This window comes from Cibotium barometz, chromosome 7 (assembly GCF_041138505.1).
Source record: "Cibotium barometz isolate CiBa-2024 chromosome 7, ASM4113850v1, whole genome shotgun sequence".
Taxonomy (NCBI): domain Eukaryota; kingdom Viridiplantae; phylum Streptophyta; class Polypodiopsida; order Cyatheales; family Cibotiaceae; genus Cibotium; species Cibotium barometz.
The window spans coordinates 61724594-61736229 of NC_141052.1; the positions used below are offsets into that span (position 1 = coordinate 61724594).

Sequence of the window (11636 nt, forward strand, 5' to 3'; positions counted from 1 at the left end):
TATGTATTATGTCAAGCTGCACATGCTCATTTGCAAGCATCGTTCATTTAATATGCATGTTCGCCAAGGCATTGCCCAAGAACCCTTGACAAACAATTGCATTAGAAATTTGTTTTTCCGTGTCACTTGCTCCTCTATCGCCCACATACCTAAGATACAAGTGAAGTTGACCATGTCTAAAAAAAAACCCCTCAAATTTGTATAACCATGGTACAGTAGGCTATGAAGTGCTCAATAAGCTACAAATTAAAGCCTTGTCTCCATGGTATGGATTTCTCCCAGTCCGGAGGACGGGTGGGGGACTAGTAGAATATGAAACAGGCAAAAATGTCCGTGACGGGTGTCAAAAAGAGCGCTTTTCTGAAAGGCGGCACGCACGAAGACAAGCCCAAAGAGCGCGCGTGGAACAATGACAGTGCCGTTGTCCTTGCTGGCAATGGGCCAGGCGCCAGGGAATAAACTACACAGAGACGTGTTGCACACGGGCCTTCCTACAGGGCGGTCTAGCTGCGGACCCTCGGTGGGGGGGCCGGGGGCAAGTTGTTGCCCGTCAAGTCAAGACCACCCCAGCTGCCGGGTTCACCTACGCCAACAGCTGAAGTGTCCATGGGACGGCCATGACTACGCAGGCATGCAGCCCTGTACGCATTAGATTCTTTTTCGATATTTCACAATATAAATACAAGGTTATCTCCTAGTTTCCTCTTCGGATTGCCTTCTTTCTCTTCTCATGGGACCTTGTTTCCTCTGGTAATGGCTTGCCTTCTTTCTTTATCTCACTAGCTCCTTGTTTCCTCTCAATTGCTTGCTTTCTTGCTCCCCTTAGGAGCTCCTTGCTTCCTGTCCAATTGCTTGCTTTCTTGCTCTCCATAGGAGCTCCTTGTTTCCTCTCAAAATGCTTGCTTTCTTGTTCTCCTTTGAAGCTCCTTGCTTTAGCTAACTCAATTGCCTGCTTTCTTGCTTTTGCCTCTCACTTGCTTCAAATTCCTACAAACCCCAAGCTAATCCACCAGTGCTAACCATGGTGGAAATAAAGGCCTCTGAGGTGCTGGGTTACTTGGGCTCCCTTGTAGGCCTCATTACTGTGGCCCAAACCATGATGCATACGTTGCTACCACCCCCATTAAGGGATCTGTTGAAGCGCCTCTTCGATCGCTTCAAGGAGAATCTCACGCGCTACCACTATGTAGAGATTCCGGAGTACGATGACTCGTGCCTGTCCAACGAGCTCTACGGGGCCATCAAGCTGCACCTGAGCGCCAATGTGGTGAGTTACTCGCGCACGGCCAAGCGGGTTAAATTGTGCCGGGCGTCCAGCTCCAGCGATTTCACATGGAGTCCGTCCAGGAACGAGCGAGTGCCCATGACTTTCCAGGGCGCCAATGTGTGGTGGGAGTACCAGGTGAGCACACCACAGGCAGCGCAACAGAGCAGCTTTTGGTCCAGGTCAGTGCCCACAACATGCTGGCCTTCTAACTCCTAGTTTCCTCTTCAGATTGCCTTCTTTCGTGCAGCTTTTGGTCCAGGTCAGTGCCCACAACATGCTGGCCTTCTAACTCCTAGTTTCCTCTTCAGATTGCCTTCTTTCGTGCTCCTCTTCAGATTCCCAATTTAACCTTCAAAACATACCCTTGAGTTATAATGCCATGCCCTATTGTTGTCTACTTTTTATCACTAAATCTGGTTTCTTTTTCAAGCATTACTTTGATTGGTTAGAAAATACTTGCAACATTTATTTTGATTGGTTAGAAAATACTTACAACACTGGTCCAGTTAAAACATCCCTTTGAGTTGTTATCTATTTTTCTTTCGAGCATTACCTTTATTTTGATTGGTTGGAAAACTACTGATCCAGGTCCATGCCGGACGAGAAGCGGACATACACGCTGAGGGTTCACAAGCGGGACAAGGTCCGCGTGGTGGGGCCCTACATGGAGCACTTACTCAAGGAGGCCATGGAGATCAAGCAAAACAACAGAGAGAGGCTCCTGTACACAAATGGCAAAGGGGACTCCTACAGGCACCCTTGGGAGTCGGTGCCTTTCAAACACCCTTCCACATTTGAAACGCTGGCTATGGACCCCCTCCACAAGGCGCAAATTAAAGCAGATTTGCAAGCTTTTGCCCGAGGGGAGGAGTTCTACAAGAAGACTGGGAGAGCTTGGAAGAGGGGTTACCTTCTCCATGGTCCCCCTGGCACTGGCAAATCCAGCTTGATTGCAGCTATGGCCAACTTCCTAAGGTATGATGTGTACGATTTGGAGTTAACCCAAGTTCGCTCCAATGGAGACCTTAAGAAATTGCTGCTCAGAACCACCAGCAAGTCCATCATTGTCATAGAGGACATAGATTGCTCCTTGGACCTTGGCAACAGAGGCAAGAGATCATCAGCCCGGAAAACCGAGCATAAACCTGAAGAGAGCAGCAAAGGGGGCGTTGATGATTCTTCCAGCTCCATGACCCTCTCTGGCCTCCTAAACTTCACTGATGGCCTATGGTCATGCTGTGGAGAAGAGAGGATCTTTGTCTTCACAACTAACCACATCGAGAACCTCGACCCCGCCCTCCTCCGCTCCGGCCGCATGGACATGCACATCCTCATGTCCTACTGCACCTATGCTGCCTTTGAGATCCTGACCATGAATTACCTTGGCATGGAGGATCACCATCTGTTTGCAAAAGTGAGGGATATCATAGATGATGCCCATATTACACCCGCGGAGGTGAGCGAGGTTCTTATACGCCATAGGGAGGAGCCAGAGATAGCAATGGAGGGGCTTCTTCAAGCCCTTGAGACAGCCAAGGCCAAGCCATGGCCTCCCATTACAAGCAAAGAGTTGGAGGTGGCCATACCTAAAGCTCAGGATGATGTAGAGGAAGTGAAAAGAGCTGTTGCTGTGAGCACACAGTGCCCCATCTGCAAGATGAAAGGTGAAGAGGGACTTCAGAAGAAAACAGGAGGAGATCATGATGCTGATGATGGTGGTGTCTGCGTTGACAAAGAGATGTCACAAAAGATCAAGAAGGTACAAAAGGCGGACTGACTACATTCCGGCTCCACTCAGCATGGTCTCTGCTTTGGGTTGATTATTTCAGCTTGATGATCATTGGTACTTTTAACACTAAAAAATTGGGGCTCTTGCATCGAATCTCCCAAGAGCAGTGAAAGGCTCAACCGGCACACACAGAGAGAGACAGAGTGAGTGTGTGTGTGTGTGTGTGTCTGTCTGTGAGAGAGAGAGAGAATCACCTTGCCTTTTTTCAGGCAATGCCATGTGTATAATCTAAATTATCAAATAAAAAATGGCCTTCTAATTTCGAGCGAGAAGCTGCTCTAGTGTTCACAGTGAGCGTAAAACAGATAGACGCGCAAGTGCCACACAAAGTCGTGGGGACACTTTTTTTAAAGGTTTATGAATGTGTCAAAACTTGAGCCACGACATGATTCTATTTGAGTGGTCAAGTCTTCCTTTTTTTTCTCTCTCTTTTTTTCCTTTTTTTTGGGGGGAAATATATATTAAAGTGCTGTGGCCCGGGAAAATATGGGTAAAGTGGTCAAGTCTTAAATTAAAGTGGATGAGTTCTTTTTCTTTTGGGAACAGTAAATATATATATTATAAATATTAAGAGTCTTTTACAAAAAGTCTATCTTGATAGCCTAGAAGGTAACAACCTGGCGGACAAATTACATCAGACTTAATCTCACTTCCTATTTAACAAGTCACATCTTTTTTATGGGAGAATGAAAAGTGGGAACTGGATGAGTCTTAACTTAGTGTCAACCAAAGGGTTTGAACCTAGGCCTACGACATAACCACAGATAGCCCCTCCCCTTGCGTATGCTTTGAAGACAGAGGTCAAGAGATGACATCTAAAGAGAGAGAGAGAGAGAGAGAGAGAGAGAGAGAGAGAGAGAGAGAGAGAAAGGGGTATATTAAAAATTCTAAAATTCATAATTCAAAGGTTGAAATTATTGCTCACTCTCTATACATGCAAGTCTAGGACACATATGTAATTAGTGTACATTAAAAGACCTCATTAACGTCGATGGGCATGTACCTCAGCTAGTAGAACTGTTAGGTTCCACGATGAGAACCCGGGTTCGATGCTAGGGGCTACACGACGGATTACAGCACACACTGCACGCACAAATCCACCCTCCCGAAAAAAAAGACCTCATTAATGAGAAACTAATGAGAGATTGTATAAACCATGTTACTAACTTGCTAGGACACATGTAATTAGTGTACATTAAAAGACCTCTTTAATGAAAAACTAAAGAGAGATTGTATAAACCATGTTACTACTTCAAGATGTGACTGTTGGAAGAATTTGGGCTTGCTATATGCTATACTTTCTTTCTAGTGAATCCTACCTAATAAAGTCGCTTTCTAGGATTCTTAGTGAAAATATTGAAGTAAAGGCTGATTATATTTTATCAAATGTTTGCATGTTTGGGAAAAGAAAGGTTCATATATGAATTTTAAAAGTTGACGTGATTAACTATATTCTTTTGTAGGTGAGAAAAAGGATCTTACTTTCCATAAAGTGACTTTCTATAATATCTTCGAGGAAATTTTTATATAATCTCTTTAAGGAATCTCTTTAAAGAAATGTAAAGTTGAAAAACTCTCTTTAAGTAATCTCTCTAAAGAAAAAAAAAGTTTGAATTGAAAAACATTTACACACTTTTAAATGCTTTCATGTTATTAAAAGAGACAATTGATAATTCGAGGGAATGCAAAATTGAGTAGCCCTCATTTTAAAGAATAATAATGAACCGAGCCATGCTAGCATTTTACCTTGCCAAGGTATTTGATTCTCTAGGTGAGAATGATATATATATATATATATACCTAGATGAATCCAAGAACATGCCCAAATTCTCCTTTTAGGAATGTGCATGCTATATACTCATGGTAGTCAACCCACAAGACTATATAACTATCAACTCCATTATGCATAGTATGGACTAGATACTACGACATCCCCACTAACGTCATTAGTGCCCAATAGTTGGTGTAGAACTCTGTATCAAGATATGCTCTCACACACACGCACTCCACACACACACACACACACACATAAGAGCATATATTCACACAAAGCCCTTCGTACTGAGTTTGGAATTAGGGTTTGCAATAGGGTGAAGAAGAAGAGGTAATAGCCGAGGGAAAGGCAACATCAACATGACGCACGATGGAGATGCCGCACGGCAGAGGTCGTATCGAAGAAGATCTTTTAACAAGGCTATTTACAAAGGCTTAAGCAAAACCCTTGTTATTAAAGCCTTTACAAAGGCTTAAGCCTTTACAAAGGCTTAAGCCTTTACAAAGGCTTAAGCCTTTACAAAGGCTTAAGCAAAAGCCTTGTAACAAGGGTACAACAACAGATTCCACATCAAGGTAAATTTTGAGCTTTTTTACAAGCAAAATTTTGTATAAGTTTGTGTATAAGGATACACTCCAACATTCAATCCTCTTTGTACCCTTCTCATAGGTTTTTCTTAACCTTTCACTTCCAAAAAACCTCAAAATTTTGGTGCACAATACAAGGGTATAAACAATGTGTCCATGTCACACACATTGTGTGATTGATGACTTGTTGTCACAGGAGTTTGATCAATATGGAAAAGAAGTCGAAGTGAGGTCGTGAAGTGTAATTATCCATTGCAGATTTGAAAGAATAGTTTGAAGACAAGATAGTGATTTCAATATTACATGATTCAAATGTATGTTCAAGAAAAGATCAAGAGCTCAGAGCATGTGAGAAACTGCTTGCAAGTGAACAGAGATGGGTTCATGGACAAACAGAAGAAGTGGTCAAACTTCAAGAAAAGATCAAGAGCTCACAGCATGTGAGAAACTGCTTGTTGCAAGTGAACAGAGGTGGGTTCATGGACAAACAGAAGAAGTGGTCAAACTTCAAGAAAAGATCAAGAGCTCATAGCATGTGAGAAACTGCTTGGTTGCAAGTGAACAGAGATGGGTTCATGGACAAACGGAAGAAGTGGTCAAACTTCATAGTTTGAAGACAAGATAGTGATTTCGTTTATTACATGATTCAAATGTATGTTCAAGAAAAGATCAAGAGCTCACAGCATGTGAGAAACTACTTGCAAGTGAACACAGATGGGTTCATGGACAAACAGAAGAAGTGGTCAAACTTCAGAAAATGCTTAATGAAGAGAAACAAAGACTTGTTTTATAAGAAAAGATACTTGAAGAAGAAAGGAAAAGACTTATTGCATGGGAATGCAATAGTGAGCCAAAAGAACAAGAACCACAAGTTTGGAAAGAGCAAATTGTTGAGGAACAAGTCGAAGAGTGAGAAGAAGAGTTACAAAGCAACGAAAGAGGCTTAAGGAACAAGCAAGATAGCAAGAAGTGCACAATCAAGAAAAAGCACTAAAGATGACATAATTTAAATTAGAAGAGCAGGCTATGAATCTTGAAGAGAGAATTTATATTTGTATGCTATTGAAATAATACACCAAAACATCATCTAACATTGGCATATGGTTCTATGATGGTCTAAAGGCCAGATTTGGCACAAAGTTTCTAGGCATGACCACACCACTAGGACAACCATAACATATGTATAAAGAGTCTTAGGCAATGGGTGCTCTTTTTGATGCAGTTTTGGATTAGGTCTAGATGGGATTATTCCTTAATCACTTTTGTACCAAGCCTATAAATAGGTTGGCATCCAATGAATATTTACAATATAAACACACAAAACATAAGTTTTTCTACATTCTCATTCTCTCTCTCACATTGTCATCATGTTGTCATTATATTATCGTAATCTTATGTGATTAGTCTTAACCTAGCCTAATGTCATTATATTATCGTAATCTTATGTGATTAGTCTTAACCTAGCCTAATGTTGCCTTCACCATGAGTATCATGTTTGATCCACCATAAATTCTAATCTCTTATAGCCTCATTAGCCTCTTAATCAAGTTATTTACTTATTAATTAAGCCTTAATCAAATTTTAGGTCTTAACACCATATTGGGGAATATGGGAATTTCTCACAAGTTTGGGACACGTGGTCAAAAGTTTGGATTAACCATAACTTGAACACCACTAATCCAAAATGAGCGCTTTATAGCTCTTTAGATTCCATTTTTCAAGCGCTTTCCAACGATAGGTCATATGATAGGGTTTTGAGAAACTTACAAATATGTTATCCATGTCCCCTTTTTTAAGTATTCAAAAATGAGAATTGGGAAATTCCCAAATTCACTAATATGGTGTTTCTTTCTCTTCTCTTCTTCTTCATCAACTGCCACAAAGCTCTCCCTACACCCAACCAAATCAAGGACTTCAACTTTGAGCACCTCTATAGCTCCTAAGTGGACCCCACAACAACATTAATCACGATATTTGTGTTGGAATTAGGGTTGCAGGAAAGCACACAAAGCTTGGAGAAGAAGAAGCAAGAATGCACACAACACAAAGTGTATTAGATTGTATCAATGTACAAAAGATAAGTTAGCCCTAGAATGATGGGCGTATATACAAGCCGGGGGAAAAAACCTCCTAAAGAGGGAAAAAGTGCCCCGGCGGTCCTAAGTGTGTTCACACACATCACTGCCTATATATATGGCAACAAATCCCCCTGGGAGTGATGGTGTGAATGAGAGCTGGCACTCATGTATAGGGGAGTGCCATGCCCGAAGTAGATCAATCCACAAAGGGGAGAAAGGCCAAAGCTTTGTGGAAAGCTTCAAACTTCTCACAAGGAATCGCCTTTGTGAAAAGATCGACGAGGTTGTCCTGTGTTGGCACATAGGTCAAGCTGATCTCTCCTGCTGAGAGTCTCTCCCTGACATAGTGATAATGCACCTCAATGTGCTTTGTGCGAGCATGAAAAACTGCGTTTCTCGCAACTGACAATGCGCTCTGACTGTCAGTGAAGATAGAGGTGGCAGACTCCTGTCCAACACCCAAGTCAGCCATAAGCCGTCTGAGCCACACACACTCAACCGTAGCTCTGAAAGCTACCCTGTACTCAGCTTCACAACTAGAAGTGGCCACAGTAGGTTGCTTCTTGCTCAACCAAGATATGCATGAGCTACCGAGCATGAAACAAAAACCACTTGTGGACACTCTTGTGTCATAGCAACCAGCCCAATCTCAGTCCGAAAAAGCATGTAAATCTGGCGGCAATGATCTCCCCTTGGGATAAAACAACCCAAGATGTTGTTGAAAATACAAGTGAATAGGGTGTGTGTGGGAACAAGCTCTTGGATAGAGGCTGTAAAAGAAGAGATGTAATTGTGAAAGAACCTGTGAAAAGGTTAGAAGAATCTACTGGGAGAGAATAATGGGTAGCATGAGGGAATTTAGGAGTGTGGAGATATTCTGGGAGATAATCTGGGAAAAGAGAAGAGGTGGAGAGAATCAGGCAAGAGGTGGAGATATTCAGGGAGTGAATCATGGAGAAATCAATGGGATTTGATGCTTGATGTAAACTCTATAAATTGAGGCATAGCCCTAATGAGAATTTGCTGGTTTTTGAGTATCCATGCCTACATTAATCTATGTGCTAATTATTCACTAATTACGTCTTAATCACTTGCTAATCACTTTGTTAATTATGTTGATTCTAGTGTTTGATCCACCATAGCTCATCATTTTGCTCAAATTTCAACATGGTATCAGAGCCATGCCTAGAATCAACCAGATTTATGAGCCCATTAGTGAATTAATCAGGATTAGTAGGTAATTAGCAAAAAATCAAGTTTTTTAGTGAGTTTTCACTCTTCCCCTTCACCCCCAGCCAGTGGAGGGTCTCTAGCACCTTGCACACATAAAATTAGGGCACAAGCTTTATACACAAGCTAGCTAACATCCCTATCTTCAAGCCCATCTACTCCACGCAGCAAACCGCCGAAGGAATCAGGAGATTTTGCATTTTTTGCAGGCGCCTTTTTTCTCTGCAGATTTTGCCATTGCTACTTCATCAAGTCAAATTGCTTCAATTCCTCTTAGCCCAAGGGGTAATCAAGCATGCTCTACAAGCTGGTGAAGACAGAAATCAATTTCATCAAGTCTACAGTGAGATCCAAGCTCTTCATCAAATTTGCAGGTGACTTTGGTAAAACAGAGATTAAGCTTTCATTATTTGGTCAAATCTTGTGTTTCTTGGCTTAATCCTCTACTAGACTCATTGCTATTGATGCCTTTGAAAGCATTTGAGCTCATTTGAAGTGGAAGACACCAGATCTGGACTCCCCGCATACTCTGTTTTTTGCACACAAACCAGAGCATTAATTTGCTAATCAGTGCTAATCACTGTACTTTGGTGCAATTGAGGGTTCAAATTAACCATTAGGTATCTGATACAGATCCCTATAACTTCAGATTGCAAATCGGAGTTGGTTTGATACTCCAACCATCCCGTACAAATTGGTTACCCTTGATTTAATGTAATTTCTGGGAAAATTGTGCTGATAAATTTGTGAAAATTATCATTTTGCATTTAACCCTTGGTTAATGCCTGTAAATCTCACTCAAAATCAAGATTATTCACAGCCAGAGTTGCATTTGGAACGTGCATGAGAATGAATGCTATACGTATTATGTATTTGGTACATTACATCAGTGTAAAAATGGGAACAGACACTGCCCTTGTCCAAAATAAGGCAAGAGGTAAGACCTCCCGCATAAATTTGGGTGTGGGAACAAGCTCTTGGATAGAGGCTGTAAAAGAAGAGATGTAATTGTGAAAGAACCTGTGAAAAGGTTAGAATCTACTGGGAGAGAATAATGGGTAGCATGAGGGAATTTAGGAGTGTGGAGATATTCTGGGAGATAATCTGGGAAAAGAGAAGAGGTGGAGAGAATCAGGCAAGAGGTGGAGATATTCAGGGAGTGAATCATGGAGAAATCAATGGGATTTGATGCTTGATGTAAACTCTATAAATTGAGGAATAGCCCTAATGAGAATTTGCTGGTTTTTGAGTATCCATGCCTACATTAATCTATGTGCTAATTATTCACTAATTACGTCTTAATCACTTACTAATCACTTTGTTAATTATGTTGATTCTAGTGTTTGATCCACCATAGCTCATCATTTTGCTCAAATTTCAACAGATGTATGGTGCCACTCAAGTAGAGAAAGATGCGTTTAACTGCCTTCCAATGCTGAGACCCTGGGCTATGCATAAACCTGCTCACCTGTGAGACTGCAAACTGAATGTCTGGCCTCGTAATGCATACATAAATGAGGCAACCAACAACTGTCTGATAGAGTGTGACATCAAAGTGATCTCCAGCATCATGAAGACTCAACTTCAAACCTGTCTCCATTGGAGTAGCAATAGGCTTGCAGTCTTCAAGGCCAAATCTCCGCAACAATGTCTCAATATACTTTGTGTGACACAAAGCAATACCTCCATCACACTGCTTAAATTGTATCCCCAAATAATGATGCAAACGCCCCAAATCTGACATCTCAAAAGAGGCATTCAAATCAGCCTTAAAATCAGCAATATGACTCTCATTTGGTCCTGTGAGCAGCATGTCATCGACATAGAGAGCAATGATTAGATGCACACCATCCACACGTTTAACATACAAAGTGCTTTCTATTGGACTATTCTGAAACCCATGTGCAGTCAAATATGCATGTATCTTTTCTGTGCGCTTTTGCCGCACAGGTCGTAGCTGGGGACTTGCCCGGACACCGTATGTGAGCCACGAATGGCTACAAGCATACAACCAGGAAGGCAAGCTCAAAATAGAATGCAAAAGGTGTGTCACTCACCGCTTAACTGCCACCTTGAAGGATTCTCGCGTCGCAGCCGTGAAGGAGGAGCCGCCGTCGCCGCTCTACCACCTCTCCGCCGCCGCCGTGCCGTTACACAGTGCTCAATCGCTCTCTCACTCTCTCTCTCTCTCTCTCACACACACACGCAGGAGAAGGAAACCAAGGAGATAAGGCAAGAGCACTCTTGTATTCACAACACATGAGAATGAGGATTTTAGGGTTACATTTGACTCTTATAGGTGACTTGGCCGTTCACACTTGGGCGCCCATACATGGTCGGCCGACCCTAACCCTTATCCTACTGATATCCAAGGTGCGCCTCTCATCGACGATCACCCAATCCCTTTATCCTTAACATATGGTGCCGACAAGCCCGGCCCATGACTCAGAATATTTAAATTAATGACGTAAAATATAGTACGTCTCAATGTCCGCCATGGGTTAACATGCCCCCCTTCCTGATGTAGATTCCGTCCTCGGAAGCTATGGTATGGTAAGCTCGATAGGGTTGTTGTGGTTGACCGTCTGCAAAACAGGAAAAAGAGTGAAAGTATGCTAGAATTCAAAAGATATAAAGTGTATAAATTCAAGCATGTTAGACCACAATGGATGTTGCTATGAGAACTTAGTTTAAGGGTCACATGAATGAGCTAGTGTAGCAAAGTAACAGGAGTTTAAAATTATTGAAAGTAAATCAAGAGTTAGCAAGGTGTCAAAGGTTAATCAAGGTTTATAACTGGCTTAAGTCAAGGAAAATAACCAAGCTTAATAAATAAACAGATGACCACACCGTGTCTACTCTAAGAACAAGTAGTTACCACGAGCCTAGGGACACAAAAACATCAGAGTTA

General features: G+C 41.9%; 1 protein-coding gene across 1 annotated transcript; it reads left to right on the top strand.

The window, feature by feature from the left end:
* Positions 1-512: 512 nt before the first annotated feature.
* LOC147637287 (AAA-ATPase At4g25835-like) lies at positions 513-3315 on the top strand. The gene is made up of 2 exons (XM_086800930.1): positions 513-1446; positions 1856-3315. Exons 1-2 carry the CDS (start codon positions 1022-1024, stop codon positions 3042-3044), a joined length of 1614 nt encoding a protein of 537 aa, XP_086657056.1. The 5' UTR covers positions 513-1021; the 3' UTR covers positions 3045-3315.
* Positions 3316-11636: the final 8321 nt, after the last annotated feature.

Bases quoted from the DNA above. Each gene is read 5' to 3' on its own strand.
- LOC147637287 (XM_086800930.1), top strand. From the start codon at position 1,022: ATGGTGGAAATAAAGGCCTCTGAGGTGCTGGGTTACTTGGGCTCCCTT. The intron at 1,447-1,855 runs GTCAGTGCCCAC...CTACTGATCCAG, and splicing joins CAGAGCAGCTTTTGGTCCAG to GTCCATGCCGGACGAGAAGC.